Below are 20,457 nucleotides of genomic sequence, written 5' to 3'. Positions count from 1 at the left end.
AATTTCATACTATTTGTTAGTAAAGTTTTTTTTTTTTTTTTTTTTTTTTGATCATTTTGTAATTTCTAAATAGTATTTTTCAATGAAATATATAGGTAAAAAATAAAGATATAGCAGTTAACTTCAAACCTTTAAATTCAAAAGATAAAACTGAAACACGTGCTTTGTAAAGATTGTACAATTATAGACCGAGTGACCATGGGAGCAGAAGAATCAATATGACCCCAAGTTAGAAAGCTCGAATGGTTCCCAACTTATTTAACATTTTACTAATAAGTTCCAAATTTTGCAGTTGAACCACATATACATGTATTTACCTCATAAAAACTAACATAGGCGACACGGGTTGTAACGAACATGTTACATAAATCGACTAAACACTACTTGTCATGACAATAGGACTAACATTGAACCCACACAAATACACAAAGCTCTTTGTGATAACCATAACTATCATGTATGGCGATCATCTATAACTAACACCCTGTCTATGGTGTTATTTTAGTTATAAAGCATAAAGTGATCCCCTATCACGAGGGATTATAGCCAAAATGTCCATTCCCAAACAAATTCTTGCGCTGGAGCCCAAAAAAAAATTTGTCAGGTTGCCCTCGCAAGACGCAAGAAGACTTGCGTCTTGCCCTCGCAAGGCGCAAGCTTGCGTCCTTGCGTCTTGCGAGCTTGCGACCTTATCTGATCAAATGTTGGATTTTCAGATAAGATTTAGTAAGATTTCCTAGATTTTTGTCGGATAAGATTTTTACCCTATTTATAGTATGACCCTGGAACTTTGATTTCACAGTCTCATAACAATTCCAACCTTGTGCAATTCATTGATTAAAGGCACTTTAAGGTACTAATTTAAGCATTTTCTTCACTAATTTTAGTATTTATTATTTGTGTTAATGATGATTATTTTTAATTATTTTGTTATTTACAGTTAATCTCAGTTAATATCCATGGACAGAAGAGCTAGAGCTTCACATCGAGTTTCACAGGGAGAGTCAGAACAACAAGTTGCTGAAAGACGACGACTATTAGCCGAACGTCCCATTCTTACTGGTTTTTACGTTGCTGCTCAAGGTAGTTTTTCTGCGTACTGGCGGGGAATATATGCTGGAGCATTTCTCTATCGAGTTGATGAGTACTATCCCAAACTGTTAGGGAATTTTATGCAAACTATGTGTTTGATCCACGTAAATTAAAATGTGTTCACGTGAACATGTTTGGTTATTCCTACGATTGGACGTTGGAGGAGTTTGCTGAGATTCTGGATATTCCAGATGGAGATTTCAAGTTTTTCAGTCTTAGCAAGGATGTGAAAAATGCCCCGAGGAGGTCAGCTACAGGAAATTCATTCTCAACTTCTGGGTTTGTTTCGGGACTATGTAAACCTGGTTTTGACATGCCAAACAGTGGTCCTGTCATTATCAGGGAAGAACATATTCAGGACCAGTATCAACAGATGATGACGGTCATCAAGAGGAATGTCATGTTTCTAGATGATGCTGATGTGGAGCTATATGTAACTGAAGTTTTGATTTTGATGTGTTTGCTCGAACAAATCCCAATTAATCTGGCATATGTGGTTGCTAATCGGATGGCGGGATTGCCTGCAGCTGGTGGGAGAGGATTGCCCTATGGCATGTTGTTGAACAACTTCTTTGCTGATGAAGATGAGTTGGTGTATCCCTCTGATCGGGAGGTGTTGAATGCTGAGATTATGTATGCATCTTAAATTTTATAATTGGGTTGATCATGTAATAAACTAGGTCGTAGGGCCTATTGTACTACTTTGTTAGTGTTTTTGGAGTATGTCATTCGGGTTAATGCAATGGTATTTTAACTTTAGCTTCTCTGTTTTATTCCTCTTTTTAATCATACTATACGCAAAGACGCAAATCTAACCTTGCGTATGGACGCAAGATGCAAAGTATTGATTTCTTGCGACCTTGCATCTTTGAGTCCTTGCGCTTGGTTATATTAGGTTATAAACCTATTTTCAGCATTCACTTGACACACACACACATATCCCCATACGCAGAGAAGCAAAATACGGCAAACCAATCCAAACGCAAATACGCAAAGCTCCATCACCTTCTCTCTCGTTCGTACAGTAGATCGTAACCACCGTCACCACCTCCACTACCACCAGTTGATCGTCTTCACCACCACCACCACCTACCATCGTCTACGTCACCACTACTCCCACCTACTCTTCGTCTGCTTCATTTCCCAACTAAGAAAAAAATCAAGATCGTAACCACCATCACCACCTCCACTACTACCAGTTCATCGTCTTCACCACCACACCACGCACCATCGTCTATCACCACTACGTCACCATCGTCTTCGTCTGCAAACATTTCCTAACTAAGAAAGAAATCAAGAAATCAACCTAACAACAATGGCAAATCCACAGGTTAGTTCTTCCTTCAATATATATGTACTATGGGAGTTGTATATATATTTCATATGTTCATATATAAAGTGAAAACGTGCACACCAACTGTTCAATGAAATGTCTCTATGATAATCATCAACATTTAACAGTATACTCGCTTTTTTTTAATAATGGGGTATAGCTTATCTCTTGTTTTGTATAGTTATTTGGTGAAACAACTATTTGTTGCTCGTCAAACTTACCTGACTGTCAAGGCGCAGGGATCATTTTGCGTCCTTGCGTTCCGGTCACAATGTGGTCGCAAGACCAAATTTGCGACCTTGCGTCCGAATGGTTTGACACGCAAGACCAATCTCGCGCCTTTGCGTATCCTATGCTGATGTTGTTATTCTTAATTTTACAGGGATGGGTTGAAGGTAAACTGACGATGAAGAATAAATTAACTATTATAGGTGATGTGAAGAAAGTTATGACCGAAAATCAAATAAAAAAATTTAAAGAAACGTGTTTTGGTGTATGGTTAGATCTTGAATACATGGGTAACGATCCCGGACTTGTACATGCAATGCTCCAACGTAAAACTGTACGGCCGGAAAGAATTGATGATGCTAAGTACCCCGAGGAGCAAGATGACATATGGTTTAGATTTAAGCCTAATTTTGCTATTAGATTTGGTCGACGTGAATTTTGTCTAGTAACGGGGTTTTTGTTTGGTACCCGTACGGATATGGCACATTACATCCCTAAATATTATGAAAAAGAGACCGCTCCAATTAGACGACGTTTATTTCCGTCCATTAAAGAGAGCACAAACATTTTGATTGGTGATATTGAAAAGAAGCTTCTAAAAAGTAGTCGGGTTGGTGTTTCAGATGATGATGTGGTTCGACTAGCAATCATTTTAGTTGTAGAGAGAGCTTTTATGGGTAAACAATCTGCCCATGTGGTGAACAAGAAGTATTTATATTTAGTTGAAGATTTTTCAAGTGTTAATAAGTACCCATGGGGGTCTCGTATATGGGAACCGACTTACGAAGCGGTTAGTGAAGGGTTTGGTGTTCTGGAAAGCCAATTAGAGAGCGGCAAGGCGTACACTTTGGCAGGATTTATGTGGGCATTTGAGGTAACGACATGTTTGATTTCAAATACTTTTATTATTTAAAGATAATATATATATTTGATATTGTTAAAACAAACAATTTGTAGATTTGGATCCTCGAGGCTTACCGTCGTACCATTAAATCATTTGCTACAAAAACGGACAAGAATGGAGTACCGAGGGCTCTTTTTTGAAAGCGTACAACAGCGGAGACTTTTGGAATCTCTGATTACATTAAACTCTTAGATATTCAGGTTAGTTGCATTTAATATTTGAAATTACCTTTGACTGTTGTAAACAGAGAGGATATGGAAAGGTCGCAAGACCATAGGAGACGCAAGGTTGTACTTGCGGCTTTGCGTACGTGCTATATAGGAGACGCAAACCTAGATTTGCGTCCTTTAGACTCGTTGACCAGAATAGTCTCAAGTATTTTTTGTAATCTTGCGTATAAAGTCGTGTTTAATTATGCAGGATGATTGTCCCAAGAACAAGAAACCTCTACGTGGTCTCTTCCCCACTGATACAGAGAAGGAGTGTCAATGGTGGATTGATAGTGACGCGTTATTTCTTGGAACATTAGTTGAAGAGGAGAAGATCCAGCAAGATGAAACCGAAGTCGTACCAGAAACTATAGAGCGGACACAGACACAAACACAGACACCAACACATCAAAATACCGAGGTACAAGAATTACATCGTTTGGTAGCGTTGTTGACCGAGCGGGTGGACAAAAGTGAAAAAGAATTTAAAGAGCGGATGGAAAAAGTTGAAAATGAATTAACCGAATGTAAAAGGAAATTGTCGGAATACGAAGAAAACCCTTTTTCAGAGCAAGAGTATCCGGTATATTTTTATTTTGAATTTATTAATTATTTTTTGCATTTGAATATTTGTTCTCATCTGAATTTATATATTTTTTATTTTTTATTTGTTATTTGCTTAAGACGATACGTATTATCATAAATCTTTCTCTGAAAATGAGATTGTCAACCCTTCTCCGATGCAAATACGACGTGGAATAAGAGAAATACGGCCCACGCATGCATTAAGGTCCCCGTTTACTTTACCTGGATATAGAAATAGAAAACCAATTGAGAAGGTAAATTGTTGCATTATAATATTATAATAGTGTTTTTTTTTTTTAAATCATAAATATTTGTTGTTCCTGATGCACTGATGTGGACGCAAGACACAACCTTGCGTCCTTGCGCTATGTGGACGCAAGGTTATTCTTGCGTCTTGTTTTCGCAAGGTCATCTTGCGTCCTTGCGTCTGTGTTTTTTCTTAACCAGATTTCCTGTTTTGCACAGTTGACCAGACATGTCATTGAGAAAGTGGACAACATGAATGTTGTCAAACTTGATACAGAATAGCAAGGTGTTGATGAGCAATTGGTTGATCAGAAAGCTGTTGATGGACAACCTGATGTTATGGTAGTTGATAACGTTGCATCTGGTGAAACAGAAGGACCAAAGAATGTAAGTGGTAAGCCACCTGTAAAGGTGGGTTATAAGAGAAAAATGAAGAAAATGGACTGGGCTAGTGAAGAAGAAATCTGGGCCATGATCGACAGACTTATAAATGATGAAGGTTGTCTTAAACCACCACCAACTGGAGCCTGGAGAGATCAGAGAAAGCATGCACCCCCTGCAAAAGATCCCATGTCAATTATACAGAGCAAGCAAGAGACCCGTTGCATGTTCATCTTTCAAAGTGATCAGTTCATTTACCTTGGTACGGAGTTTTGGATTCGCTTGCTGGGGTTAGGAGAGGCTGGGTATTTGGAGAACTTGGTGAGTGATCTTCTTAATTTTGTGTTTATCTCATGAATTAATTTGTGTTAATATCTTAACATGTCTTCTTAATTTTTAGCACATTGATGGCTGGGCTACATTTCTTTTGAGATATCGTCAGAGATTTCTCCCCAGAGCAAGCCAGATGTTTAACACTCCTGAGTTTCCACATGAGGTGGTTAAAGCAAGTTCTCGATGGACGATTATGCCATCAGGATTCCTGGCACAGCTTGCAAATTTTAAAGAATTTTGGGGATTAATTCAGAAGGAGAAGGAAGAGAAGTTGAAGCAAAAGGAGGAGAAGTTGAAGCAGGCCAAGGCCAAAGATCCTAATTTCCAAGAAAATGAAGGAATCACTGCCTTTAGGGAACCAAATTACACGTATATAATTTCTCTTGGGGATGGTAGTGATGAAATGTATCCAGCTTGGTCTACCTGTGATCAGGTACTTACATTCTTAAAATGTTTATAATTTCAATCTGGTGTTGTTTATTAATTAGAGATCAGAACTATTTTTTCTGTAATCTGGAACAGGAGCAAGGTACATCTTGCGTCCTTGCGTCTTGTAAGGTGCTTGGACGAAAGGTACATCTTGCGTCCTTGCGTCTGGTAATGTGCTTGGACGCAAGGTACATCTTGCGTCCTTGCGTCTTCGTGATTGTGGACGCAAGGTACATTTTACGTCCTTGCGTATGGATGGATTTGTGACTAAACGTTCTTTCTGTTTCAGATCTTGATCCCAGTACACTTTAGACACCCAGAACATTTCTTGCTGCTATCATTAAAGTTAGAAGAAATGAAAGTTTATGTGTACGACAGTTTACCCGGTCTTGCAAGTGAACAGCTACAACATGTTGTCACAATATTGTGTGAAAACTTGCCCGTCTACTTGAACACGATTGACTACTATAACAAGATGTCAGAATCACAGCTTGAAGATTACTACCAAAACAATGAGAGTATGGAGTTGATGATTGAAACTGGTCGTAATGTGCCAGTGCAGACAGGTGAAACCGGTGACTGTGGTGTTTGGGTGTGCATCCATATGGAGAGACTGGTGTTTGCATGGGAGGGGTGTGATGACATTGGAGATCCAAAAAAGGCTGCACATGAATATAGGAACAGAATGGCAAGGACGTTCTTCCATGCACGTTTTGATACACTACCGCCACCACCAAAGGAAAAAGAGCAGACAAAGGATGCTCAAAAGGATGCTCCAAAGGCTGCACAGGTTGTATGATTGTTATTACTGTTTAAATACTAATTAATTAATTAAGTTGTGTAATTAAAAGTGTGTAATTTTTTGTATAATTAATAGTCTGGAATGGGCGCAAGGATGGATTTGCGACCGTGCGTATGGTTCAATGTGGTCGCAAGGTCTATATTGCGACCTTGCGTGTTGGGACAATGTGGTCGCAAGATCTATCTTGCGACCTTGCATATTGTTTTGCGTACGCAAAGTGTGTATTGCGTCTTTGCGTATTTTCTAGCTAAACCCTATTGTAGATTATCACACATAAAATAGATAAACTTCAAGAATTTATTACAACGATCGATATGACATAAAAAACATACAATAGAAAAATAAACAGACACTTGGATATTGGTTTACTAATTATCGCTCGCTAGATTGCACGTTGCATAAAACTGAGACTGATAAGCATGAAACGCTTCTTTGTCAGTGAGTTTCTCCTTACCCTTCTTCGACTTTGAAGTTGAGGCCGATGTTTTTACTACCCTTTTCGTGGTTGGTTCACCAGTTCGATCAACTGAAGATCTGCACGTATCCCTACTATGACCTGCTTCTTTACAATGAGTACATATTCTTACTGTTTTTTCAGTGTCTTCACCCGTTGACGGATGACGTTTTGTTGATTTTGGGCGTCCGGGAGCTCTTTTCGGCTTAATGGGAGGGTTTACAATTGGTAGGACGTTGGGCCCCGGATCCGACCATTCAAACCGATGGGGCAAAGGAAGGATGTGTTCCATATATGTATTTATATAAGTTTCTGTCATAAACCAATGAGATACAAATTGAGTAACATCAGCCACTCCAAAGAGTCGTGCTGCTGCAATAACATGTCCGCAAAGTATGCCTGATCCCTGCCACTGCCCACATGAACAAACTTTATCTGCTAGATTAACGAGGCCATTTTTTCGTCCATCGCGCACTTCTACTAGATTGTTTGTCGATGGAATTGCTTGCCATCTTCTTGACTTTTTCGTCCTCTTGGCTAGTTTATGTTCAGCATATGGAGTAACAGTTGAAGTAAGACTAACCGATTGGTTGCGATGTTTGAAATACCAATCTTGTACCGAAGCGCGAAAAAATTCCAATAACATGCAAACAGGTAGTTTTCGAGCATGTACGGATAGTGCATTAACAGACTCTACACTGTTGCTAGTAAGGTATGAATACCTAACATGTTCAGCTCTACTTCTAGACCATTTGTGGAACTCAACATCACTTAAAATTTTGTAAGACGCTTTCAATCTTCTTCGAAATACATTAAGATGATCCTCAAAATCCGACGCACGATAAGCTTTGACCATTTTCCAATAATGTCATTCAAAATATTTGAATTTGTTGGATTTACTTTTAATGCTTGCAAACAAATGACGAGCGCAGAAACAGTGAAACGCTTCGGGGAACACGGTTGAAACACCATGTACTATTGGCAAACCTCGATCAGAAATAAAAGTAAGCTCTGACATACGATCACCCATTCCACAAGTCATTAAATGGTCTCGTAGGTTGCCCAAAAACCAATCCAAAGACTCGTTTGTCTCGCCGCCAGCAATTCCATAAGCCAATGGCAAAATTCCATTATTGCCATCCATCGCAACAGCAACTAAATTTATACCCAAATATCATGCCTTCAAATGCGCTCCATCGACGATGATTATCGGGCGACAATGTTGAACAAATGATCGAACCTGCAGGAATGAACAATGTTAAAACAAATATTTTTTAATAGATACGCAAGGAACGCAAGGACGCAAACAAATGGTAATAGAGATACTTACAACTACGCCAAGGGAATAATAACACATCAGAAATCTATTTTCTTTGTCTGTGATCAAATTCGTTACGCTTCCGGGGTTGTGAATCTTAATGTTATATAGGTAAATAGGAAGCATTTGGTAAGACTCTTCACTACTCCCACGAAGCATCTGTAATGTATGACATTTGGCCCTCCATGCTTGATTGTAAGATATGTTGACACCGAATCGGTTGCCTATATCCGCACGTATATCGTTTGCTTTATATTCCCGGTTTGCAGATTTGAATGAATCCACAAGCATACTACCCAACACCTTTTTGGTTGCATGTTTATTGTTTCCCATAATTAGTGTGCGTGAGCATGTGTGTACGTCATGCAGTTTCTTTACCATAAAGTTTTCAGTGAATCGTATTCTGTAAGCACTACATTTTCACTCACAGTTTGACAACACACATTTAGCGGTGTACCGAGATTTGTCTGACTTTACAGGCTTTATTTGGAAGTTTTCTTCAAGACATTTTGTAAGTAGGGTGTTTATAAACTCTTCTTTGTTCAAGAAAGTTTGACGAACTTTTATTAAATCTGACACCCTATACGTGGTTGGTATTTCAGTCGTATGTTCGTGCTCTTCCTCATGCTGACTCAAAAGAGTTGGCATATTCCAGAACGGATCTTGCTTTTCTTCTTCATATTGGAATTCTGCGTCTCCGTCTTTTCCTCCATCTGAATCACTATCTTTGACCAGAGGTACCTCAAACGGGTGGTTTAATTCTTTAATTTTACATACGTTTTCAAGACCATAGTTATGCAAATCAAACTCTTCTGTGTTTGGAAGTGGCAATTCAGGTTCTTCCACTTCCAAATTGTTACTTGCGAGGTTTTCTTCGGTATCATGTTGTAGTAACAATTGTTGTGGTTGGTGTTTTGGTGGTTTTGGTGGTTTTGGTTTTTTTGGTGTTTTGGTGGTTTCTTGGTTTTGTTGTAGTAGTGGCTGGTTTGTCGAGTATTTTGTTTCTGGATTTCATTGTGGTTGATGCATTATTACTCTATCGATAATATAAATATCAATAGGAGCATTTACAATTGCATATTGTAAAAACTCTTGAAAGTCTTCATCATCATCAGTAATATCAAAAACATGATTATTAAAAATGTATCTCATTGAAACAGCTGCATTGGGTGGGAATTCAATCTTTTTAAGAACATTTTTTAACAATATTCTCCGATTCATTGGTTTTACAGGCGCAATTGGGAGTCTTGACCGAATTCTAAAACAATCTCGTGGCATATATATGGGTATGTTGTTAATGTACTCAAAATAACCCCCACAACATATATTAACAACAAATTTATCATCATTAACACAATTCATAATGACAAAAATTAGTGGAAAAATGGTTAAAATAGTACCTTAACGTGGGTATAAGCTCTGCATTGAAAACTTTTGAAATTGTTATGAGATTGTGATTTCAAGGTCTCAGGGTCAATCTAAATATAGGGACAAAATATTATCCGTAAAAATCTAGGATATCTGACGAAATCTTATCCACAAAATCGTATTTCTGATCAGATAAGGTCGCAAGCTCGCAAGACGCAAGGACGCAAGCTTGCGCCTTGCGAGGGCAAGACGCAAGTCTTCTTGCGTCTTGCGAGGGCAACCTGGCAAAAAAAAAAAACTTTGGGCTCCAGCGCAAGAATTTGTTTGGGAATGGGCATTTTGGCTATAATCCCCCTATCACGAAACCATAGTGAGATGTCTTAACATACTACAAAAGAAGTAACAAAAAAAAAAAAACAAAACAAAACAAAAACCTATATATACAATGAGAAATGATATTCGAGGATAATGATAAATTAACATATAAGAGATTGTCGTAATGTTTTAGAAGATCTTTGAAACTATAAAAGTTTGCCATTATAAACCATTTCAAGATAGATTAGTAGTTGCCTGATTGCGGTGACTAGAGAAAAGGTTGAAAACATTCACAAGATAACCCAGTTAGGATACAGACGTCTAGGTATCTTTCCCTCCCCGAGTAGCTCAAACAAGAAAAAACTTATTCGTTTACACGTTTACCATTATAAATGCATTTCTAAGAAATTACATCGAACGTAAAGAAAGTTACATGGTCAACATAGCCAAAATAAATATATTGTGCATACTAATCTAAATGCAAGTGACGTGTATTCACAAGGTCTTAAAACTAACCAACCTATTAAAAGAACAAAAGTATCCTTTACTAAGACCAGATATACATACAATGTTTGTAAACTGAAAGTATCTTTAAATTAATATGACTAATTAGCAATATCCAATGTATCACTAAACTAAATAAAAGGAATGGAATTTGGGAAATATGAAACTTCCCACTATGATACAAACTAATACAAAAAAGTTTTGGTTTATATCAACTTGTACCTCGGAAAAATCTACAACAACGGTGAATTCACCTTCTCGACCTCTTTAGTTAGTCCTGGGACTGTTCTGCAGATAAATAAAAATATAAAAATGGTATAAACAAAACCGAAGTTATATCGATGGATAAAACTGACATCAAACTGTTACTCGACGTGATTATGTTTGTATGGTAATAGTTTTGCACCTCAGCTAACTTGACAACAATACGTAACAACCTCTTTGAATATCATTAGCAACAATATTTACCACAAGCTACTTTCAAGCTGCTATCTTTATTCCACCAATCTCATCGATCCTTGAGCTTTTATGCTACATAATAAACAAGATATCTAAGGAGCTCCAAAATTGACATAAAATTCATAAAGAATAAAGAAACTATTTACATGAATCTTAGTTAAACTACAAAAAACAAAAAAAAGTTCAATTTTTGACGCTTGTGTGATTTTTGACGCCTTATAGAATGAAAAACTATTCACACTTCTTACAATTACAAGTGTCATAAAGTTCTTAATATTTAGAAGTGTCAAAAATGAAAAAGCTTAATGACACTTAAAAGTGTCATAAAAGAAAGAATCAAAGAGTTTTCTAACTTATGAGCGTAAAAAAGTAAAAGATTTTAACACTAATAAGCATGAGTATCTGCTATGAGTTTTTGATGCCATATTTTTCCGCAGTATGAGCCTACGGAGTGTGAAAATTTTATTAAAAAAAAGCTTCAAAATTTACACATTTACTTGTAGCGTTACCTTTGTTTTCTTCTGCATATGAAAGGCATTGATATCTTCAATTCCATCATGCTTCCTTTTCTGCAACCATTTTTAAATGACACCATTTAGCACCAAACAAGATGGGGCAATTTTGAACCGATAACTTATCAAAGTGTCAATTTGGGTTATGTTTTATCTCTAACGGGTCAAACTGGTAAAATTAGAAAAATAGCTTAAGAGGAGGAAAAAAAGACAAAAATCAACACCAAGTGTATTCTTGATGCATAATTTCTCCTGAATCATTTAATTCAAAGAGCTAGATATATTGACATAATAAAAATCAGTTCTGAAATCAAACTTAACATACTTCATTTGTGAAAATTGAACAAGATGTAAAACGCATATAACCTTGTCATGATGACTACTTTTATCATTCCTTTTTTCCTTGTCCTTATCTTTACTTCGATCTTTATGCCGATGTTTGTGTTTCTTGTGTTCTTTATCCTTGTGCTTTTTATGCTTTGATTCACTCCTCGATTTTCCAGCTATAGTCGGCATCCCCTTCTCAGACTATAAAACACGTAAATACCAAAAGGCATAAAAATATGAATATCACCACAATGTAGAAAATATAGTTCTCCCACGTAACCCGAAAAGAAAAAACCTCATTTTGAAAGTAGAAAATGGAGCTTTGACTATTTCAATTCATTAACTAATAGGTCTCTTTGGGTTATATTTTGTCTATCAAGGTCCAAGCCAAAACACTTAGAAAACAGGAAAAGGTCAAATCGATTAAACGGGTCAAAACTTGCCAGAATTATATACTTAACACATACAACCTCATAACCTGGTTTATGAAGATGATTAGATAAATTGAGTACTAATGTGACAAATATATAACTAAACATATTCTTTATAAAATTTAAAATACAAACTATTTAGGAAAATTTGAGAAATGAATGTTTCCAGTCAACCAAACCCAACCCATTTTGACCCATTGAAAATACCCACTCTGCCCAATCCGTCTATAGAAAGTGAAAACATAACAATTTCTTACAGGTGGCAAGTCAACAGGTGCAGTCTCCCTAAGCTGAAAAGCTTCCATAAGAACGTTGAGATCAAACGGTTGTATGCGTGCATTTGTATCTCTAGAGAAGGATGTGTTGTGAATAAGTTGATCCAACTGCATCCCTTCGCCTTTTCTGATTTCGGTATCTCCAACAACGTGATGAACGTAATGCGTATCTGAAATTGATATAGGAAGTGACTTCTTGCAGAATAACTCATAGTGGGGTAACAATTTATAGTAACGTATAAGATCGACAGCGCCCGTGAGTTCCTTTGGTCCTAGAGTATGAAAAGCGATAAATAATGAGACAAAAATGAATACAGATTTTATGCACTTGATTCGGATAGCGAGTGGTGTCGGAATAAACTTTAATTTGACTCATAAATTATGATATCATCAGAAGCTGAATCTGTTTAACCAAACATTAATAATTCTTTATTGCAATTTGAAGTCACGGTAATTAAATAAGTTGTTATGGAAAGCAAATCCAAACATTTTATTAGAAAGTCGTTGATAATATGAATTCTGATGTTAGTTTGTAAATAAAAAAGATTGTTAAGGACATTTATTTGACTTATGCAACTTAGTAGTGCAGTTTTGGTAGCACCAAATCATCTTGCAGATAACCAGAAAGGTCATCTTTTATAGTCAGAAAGAGTCAGAATTCAACATTATAAACATAAATAAATGATTAAAGACATGTGAATGAAGCTTAATAAATGAAGATACAAAACCAAGCATAAAAATATCAACTTTACGCTCGGGAAACAAAAAAAAGTATTAAACTTTACAACTTACCCTTTCCAAAATTCTTGCTTTCCAGGTCCATCAGTCAGTATCATGTAAGAGGATATACCATATCACCTTTCACCTACAAACTTTATAATGTATTATAATCCGTCTTCAAAATCCGAGATTGTGATATAATTAACAAACGCGCACAATCATAGACATATTCGTAGCCCGCCAGTACATCAAATAATTCTATCATATATATGATATCATATTTTTAGTAAGTATCCTAAAGACAAATTTACCAAAATGAAGCAAGCATTTGAATTATTTAGATCAGTACATTAATCTGTCAGCCTACTACTTAAATATCAAAAAACCAGATACTTATATCAATACATATACAAACATTAAAATTAGGTCAGAAAGCATAAAACTGTCGCAGTCATGTATCCATGTATGCATCTATAAACAGAAGGTATATATAGCAAAACACACATAAGCCATGTGCTCATGGGTCACAAAAAAACTACAATCTTTCAAATTCCCAATAAAGAAAAAGAACCACCCCACGAAAGAAAATTCAAAAGCAACCAATTTTGCAAACCTTTATGATCTATCAACTTCTTAACATAATAAAAGTTCAAATCTTTTTTCACTTTTAGTACTAAAAAGTTACCAAATTCTATAATATTTTAATCGATTAAAAACTAATTTGTACTTCAATTTGTTAGTAAGTCAGAGCAATGAATTTGGTGATTAGAATTGCGTTAATTTGAAGATTGATGTGGAGAGCTCAAAAGTTACCTGATTTGAAAGAAGTGGAAACTAAAATTGGATTGATTTGGGTTCAATTTTAGAGTGAATTGTGAAATCTAGGGTTGTATTTATCTTCGTCGTTGTTTGGATGTTCAATGGAAATAAACCCTAACACGGTGGTGTAAGAGAGATGAAAAAGACGGTGATTTTTTGAAGACGTTTTTTAAAGACGTTAAGGTGGGACTTAATATATAAAGATGATTAAACTTTAAAGGGAGCTAATTTTCGAAAAAACAATTACTCGATATTTTAATTTTATTATTATTATTAAATTGCTCGTAACTTTTTTTACCAAAAAAACCAAAATAGTTATTATTTATTTCAATTATTAATTATTAAAAATAATTAATAATTATTAAAAATAATTAATAATTAATAATTATTAAACAATCATTAATAATAATACTCTCTCCATCTCACAAAAAAATAAAAAGCGTTTCCACAAAAAATTGTATTTAAGATATGTCGTCAAAATCTCTATTTTATCTTTTATTTAATATACGAGTGAAATGATCCGTGAAATCACGGATTTGTTTAAACAAAATAATTTAATGATATGTTTTAGGTATTAAGTGAATGTAAATGCTAAAGTCATTTAGTTTAATGACCCGTGGAACCACATATTTCGACTCACAAACTTGATAATCAAATTATTGAAGTTTATAAAATGCATATGGCAAATAATGATAACGAAAGCGTACCAAAAATATTTTATATGGAACACATTATCTGAAATAATCAAAGATTTTTAAAGAGAGAATGCTAAACCATTAATATGAAGGTAGGTGATATTATTTTGAAATTCTGACTAAATAATATGTAAAAGAAAAAATTGTTAAAATTTAAAAATAGAATAATTGTTTAAGTTATATCTCTTTTGCATTTATTTTTCATCATTATCATTTTACCTTTAATTGTTATCAATTAAGTGAATATAATTAAAACTAATTGTTATTTATGACATCATTATGGTGCCTTACGAATTTTTTAATTTCTTTTTGAATTTCTTTTAAACTTGAAAAATGTTTATTTATGACATCATTATTTTAGAATTTTAATAGAAATAGTGAAATGACCCGTGGAACCACGGATTTGTTTAAATGAAAGAGTTTAATGATATGTTTTAGGTATTAAGTGAACGTAAATGCTAAAATTATTTAGTTTAATGACCCGTGGAACCACAAAGTTCGACTAAAAAACTCGTTAGCTGAACATTTTATCAAACACCTAAAATGCATATATTAAACAATCCACATCCAATCATAAGAGATAATATTGATTGTCATTTTATTTTAAAATTTTAAATTAAAATATAAATTTAGAATTAGTTTCCTTCTGCCTAGCTTTTATACCTTTTTGTACTCAATTTTCAAAATAATTAATTATAATAATTCAAAATTGTTTAATTTTAAATTATTAAAATTATTATTAATAAGATTTAATAATAATAACTAGAAAAAATTCGACCGCGCGTTGCTGCGGTTGTATTCAACGCGCGGTCGGCTTTGGATATACGTTGTTTGGTACATAATATATCTAATAGGTTGAGTTGTTTGTTGACGTATATGTATATGTATGAAATATAGCCCAAAATATTTAGTGTTTTTTTAACGATGTTCGTTTCGCGCGTAGTTAGTCCCGTTGTGTTCGTTAGATTTTTTCGAGTTGAACGATGATCTCGGAAAAATTTAACTCGCACCGAGCGAGAAGATAGGGCCCGTTAAAAATTCGGGTGGAATTATTTTTCTTTTATTTTAATAAAATTATATATTTACACTTTCTACCTTTGAAAAAGTATAAAGTTGAGGGGCCGTTGTGTAAATTGAGCCGAATTTGTGGGAACGTTTGTAGTGTGAACGCAAACTCAAAACGAAAATGCAAAACAACTGAAATGAAGAATTTCGGCGCGTGTTTTAGTTTATAGGATAATTAATTAATAAGATTTAATTTCAATTCAAAATTATTTAGATTAATGACATCACCTACCATGCTTAAATTTTTTTTCTTTTTCTTTATGATTTTTTCTTAACAAAAGAATTAGCCTAATAATGACATTATAATTATAGGATTTTAATATTACCTATAGATTATAGATTATAGATTATTCGAATTAGTTAGTTTTTTAACAAGATAAATGAGAGAATAAATTATAACTTAATATTTTACTAACTTCCATATATTAAAAGGGTATAAACGAATGGAATAACTATTATTAAAAATTATTAATAATAATTATTAATTATAAAACTCGAGTTTGAGCTTATTTTCTGGTATCCATGAAGTTTATTTCATATAATCTTAGAGGGTTCGGGTTAGGTGGTAAATTCGGTCCTACGAAACAAATGATTGTAAAAGAAAAGCCTAATTTCCTAGCTCTACAGGAAACTAAGCTTAACACTATTAATAGGATTTGGGTCCAGACACTTTGGGGGTCCAACGAATGTGATTTTATTCAACGCGAAAAAATTGGGAAGTCGGGAGGGCAATTGCTAATATGGGATGTCAACTCTTTCGAAGCTACTGATATTATTAGGTTTGATGGTGTAATTGGGATCCGTGGGAAGTGGAAAAGTAATGGTGTGATCCTTAACGTTCTCAATATTTACGGGCCTCGTGACGATTCTAAAAAGCAAATACTGTGGGATTCCTTAAGTAAGTTAGTAGAGAATCAAGATGAAGCTTGGGTGTTGGGTGGTGACTTTAATGAAGTGAGGGACGAGTCAGAGCGCTTCAATTGTGTTTTTATAGAGGCTAGGGCAAGGCGTTTCAATAATTTCATTCTCTCTAGCAATTTAACTGACATCCCGATTGGAGGCAGATTTTTCACTCGAGTTAGCGATGACGGCACTAAATTTAGTAAGATAGATAGGTTTCTTGTCTCGGATGTTTTTGTGCAAGTTTGGGGGAATTTATCAGCGATAGCATTGGATAGAACGAGCTCGGATCACTGCCCAATAGTTTTAAAAGACGAGGAGAAAAATTTCGGGCCAAAACCTTTTAAGATCTTTGACGCGTGGTTGGATGAAGATGAGATTGAGCAGGTTATCGCCAATGCATGGGCTGAATCTGTTCCTACAGGTAACCGCAAGGACTGCCACTTTTTGAACAAACTCAGAAACGTCAAGAAAGCATTACGGTTGTGGAGTACAGTGAAATTCGGCCATCTAGATAATGAAATCTTGACTCTCAAAGCCAAAGCTATGTCCTTAGAGTTAAAAGCTGAATCAGTACCCCTAAATAATGTGGAGTTGGAGGCATGGAAAGAAGCTAGGAGATGTTGGATGGAAAAGGAAAGAATCAAAGCAAGTATGCTCATGCAAAAGGCGCGGGTTAAATGGAACCTCGAAGGTGACGAAAACACAATATTCTTCCACTCGATCATTCGCAATAAAAATAACAGATGTAATATCCGGGGTTTGAACATCAATGGAAGTTGGAATGAAACTCCGCAAGACATCAAGGCCGAAACTTTCAGTCATTTCAAAAAAATATTCGAAGAACCAAACAACATGAGACCTTCCTTGGAAGATCTTGTGTACCCTTCAATTTCTCAATATGAGGCTACTGCTTTGGAAGAACCTTTCCAAGAGTCTGAAATACGTGAAGCTATTAATGATTGTGGTAGCACGAAAGCGACCGGTCCGGACGGTTTCAACATGCGTTTTTTCAAGAAGTTTTGGGATGTAATTAAGGCTGATCTTGTTGAGGCTATTACGTGGTTTTGGGAAAAGGGGGAGATTTCGAGAGGTTGTAATGCTTCGTTTATCACACTTGTCCCTAAAAAATTATACCCGAAAGGTCTTAACGAATATCGCCCAATTAGTCTCATCGGGAGCTTTTATAAGATAGTTGCCAAGATTCTATCAAATCGTTTACGGAGAGTCTAACCTTCTCTTATAGGGTTAGAACAAAGCGCTTTCTTAAAAGGATGTTTTATCTTGGACGGTGCACTAATTGCTAGCGAAACTGTGGACTATCTTAAAAACAATCATAAGAAAGGAATTGTGTTCAAGGTGGATTTCAAGAAGGCTTTTGATAGCCTAAAATGGGGTTTCCTTTTAGACGTAATGAAGTGTATGGGGTTCGGTAGTAAATGGTGTAATTGGATCATGTCTTGTCTCAAGTCGGCTTCGATTTCTATTTTGGTCAACGGCTCACCCACAAATGAATTCTCTCTCGGTAGGGGAATAAGACAAGGAGATCCCTTGTCGCCGTTCCTCTTTATTTAGTGGCCGAAGGGTTGAACATCCTTACTAAGGCGGCCTTGGACAAAAAGTTAATAAAAGGTGTAGAAGTCGGTCGGGATAAAGTGGTTGTCTCTCATCTTCAATATGCGGATGACACCATTTTTTTTCGGGGAATGGAGTCGATTGAATGCGTTAAACCTAAGGAAATTACTTGTATGTTTTGAATTGGCCTCGGGTTTAAAAGTTAATTTTCATAAAAGCTACATGTTCGGGATTGGGGTTGTACACTCGGAAGTCAACCTTATTGCACAATACTTGGGATGCAAAGTAGGAAATCTCCCATTCACATACCTCGGGTTACCTATTGGTTCGAAAATGAATAAATTGAGGGATTGGCAAGTGGTTATTGATAAGTTTAACAATCGACTCTCGGGATGGAAAATGCGTTCGTTGTCCTTTGGAGGAAGATTAGTCCTCATTAAATCGGTCCTATTTAGTCTACCGTTGTACTACTTCTCGCTCTACCGCGCTCCACCGTGTGTGATCAAAACTTTAGAATGTGTGAGAAGATCTTTCTTTTGGGGTGGGTCGGGTTCGGGTTCAAATATTTCTTGGGTTAAATGGGAAAATGTAATTAATTCTTACGGGAATGGGGGGTTAAATATTGGGTCCCTAAAGAGTAAGAACCTTGCTCTATTAGGGAAGTGGTGGTGGAGGTTTAAAACCGAAACCGACGCGCTTTGGGTTAAAGTAATTCGTAGTATTTATGGCATATGCGGAGGCCTTATGTTGGAGGGTGACTCTAGTCACACTTCGGCACGGGGCACTTGGCATAACATAATCTTAACAGGTACCTTGATGGAAGATTTGTAGGTGCCCTTTAAGAGTTCATTCGTCAAATCCATAGGAGATGGCGGATCAACTTCTTTTTGGCACGAGCATTGGATTGGTGAAGACAAACTTTGTAACATTTTTCCTAGACTTTACAGGCTTGAAGCTTCAAAAGATGCAGCTATAAATGAACTTGTACAAGCTGTTAATGGCTGCAAAAATTTCGTTTGGAATTGGACCAGAAGTCCCACAGGTCGCACTTCGGGTGAACTTGACTCTTTATGTAACTTACTTGCAGCCTTTTCTTTCAGCGAAAATAGCGTAGACAAGTGGGTTTGGAGCATGGCGAAGAACGGTATGTTTACTGTCAAAGCACTCGCATCTGTGATTGACGAGCAGGCACTTGTATCTTTTACGTCTCCACAGCAAACATTGCTGAATAACCTCGTTCCAAAAAAATTGAGATCTTTTCGTGGAGATTACTAAAGAAAAGGATGTCGGTAAGAGTCGAACTTGATAAAAGGGGCATAGATTTGCACAGTTTGCTTTGCCCCTTGTGTGACGATGATATCGAAACAGTCGAGCACTCTCTTATTTTCTATACGCACACGCGGGAGATTTGGGAAAAAGTGTTCAATTGGTGGGGTTTGGGAAATTTTTCTTGCTACGACATTCAGCAGCTTCTAAGTGGCAGTGGACATGCCTCCTCATCGTGCTTTGGAAGGAAGATTTGGCAAGCTCTAAAGTGGATTTGCTCGTATTTGATATGGCAAAACCGGAATAGCAAAGTGTTTCATGGTAACTCTTGGATCTCTCCGGTGGCGTTATGCGATATACAAATCAAGTCCTTCGGGTGGATCTCTTCTCGGGCAAAAGGAAAAAACCTCGATTGGCTTACGTGGTTATCTAATCCCATCTCTTATATCAACTTGTAATGAATTCGTGTTTCGTGTTTCTGCTGTAGCTAGGCTTGTGTTTTTCTGTTTTAATTGTGCTGCTCCCTTAGCAGCCTAATTAGTCTCTACTTAAGCTCTTGTGGTTTTGTTGTTGTGGGGTGTCCAAGCTTTGTAATGGTCCCCTGATGTCGCTGTACTTGTTTCGTGGTTAATTAATTCTTTGCTTTTCAAAAAAAAAAAAATAATTTCAAAATCATTTTAAACTCGGGTTCGAACTCATTTAAGCTCGACTCAAATCGTGTTTCTAAAGAGTCGAGTTTATGTAGCTCACGAACAACTTAACTTGACTCTTTTAATAAATCATTTAAAACACTACCCATATCGCTCACCATGGTCCATGGCAATTGCCAATTGGCATCATATTCTAAATAAAAAATATGATTAATAATTAATTATGTAAAATATTACTGTATGTAAAATAATTAATTATAAA

General features: G+C 36.0%; 2 protein-coding genes across 8 annotated transcripts; one reads left to right on the top strand and one right to left on the bottom strand.

The window, feature by feature from the left end:
* Positions 1-10,467: 10,467 nt before the first annotated feature.
* On the bottom strand, positions 10,468-14,194 carry LOC139842917 (probable mediator of RNA polymerase II transcription subunit 19b). 7 transcript variants are annotated; one of them, XR_011757456.1, is made up of 7 exons: positions 14,039-14,194; positions 13,298-13,377; positions 12,488-12,777; positions 11,839-12,000; positions 11,470-11,529; positions 10,858-11,032; positions 10,468-10,789 (listed from the first exon to the last, which is right to left on the bottom strand). XR_011757456.1 is itself a non-coding variant. In XM_071833016.1 (7 exons), the coding sequence occupies exons 2-6, from the start codon at positions 13,326-13,328 to the stop codon at positions 10,982-10,984; spliced, it is 594 nt and encodes a 197-aa protein (XP_071689117.1). In that variant the 5' UTR covers positions 13,329-13,377; positions 14,039-14,194; the 3' UTR covers positions 10,468-10,789; positions 10,970-10,981. The 7 variants fall into 7 exon arrangements, 2 of the variants coding, with proteins under 2 accessions (XP_071689117.1, XP_071689116.1); XR_011757455.1 differs by having other exon boundaries at positions 10,468-10,784; XR_011757452.1 differs by having other exon boundaries at positions 10,908-11,032.
* Positions 14,195-19,562: 5,368 nt separating this feature from the next.
* Positions 19,563-20,003, top strand: LOC139841310 (uncharacterized). Its single transcript, XM_071831534.1, has one exon. It carries the CDS (start codon positions 19,563-19,565, stop codon positions 20,001-20,003), a length of 441 nt encoding a protein of 146 aa, XP_071687635.1.
* Positions 20,004-20,457: the final 454 nt, after the last annotated feature.

The sequence above is a fragment of the Rutidosis leptorrhynchoides genome, chromosome 4 (genome assembly GCF_046630445.1).
Source record: "Rutidosis leptorrhynchoides isolate AG116_Rl617_1_P2 chromosome 4, CSIRO_AGI_Rlap_v1, whole genome shotgun sequence".
In the NCBI taxonomy this organism is placed as follows: domain Eukaryota; kingdom Viridiplantae; phylum Streptophyta; class Magnoliopsida; order Asterales; family Asteraceae; genus Rutidosis; species Rutidosis leptorrhynchoides.
Note: the sequence above shows the minus strand (reverse complement) of the source record. Positions and strands in the feature narration are given on the sequence as shown.

What these genes read in the sequence shown, in the direction of transcription:
- LOC139841310 (XM_071831534.1), top strand. Translation starts at nt 19,563, where the DNA reads ATGTCGGTAAGAGTCGAACTTGATAAAAGGGGCATAGATTTGCACAGT.
- LOC139842917 (XM_071833015.1), bottom strand. Translation starts at nt 13,328, where the DNA reads ATGGACCTGGAAAGCAAGAATTTTGGAAAGG. An exon ending in CACCTGTTGACTTGCCACCT is followed by an intron (nt 12,001 to 12,487) that starts GTAAGAAATTGT and finishes CGTGTTTTATAG; the next exon opens with TCTGAGAAGGGGATGCCGAC. An exon ending in AAAGTAGTCATCATGACAAG is followed by an intron (nt 11,530 to 11,838) that starts GTTATATGCGTT and finishes AAATGGTTGCAG; the next exon opens with AAAAGGAAGCATGATGGAAT.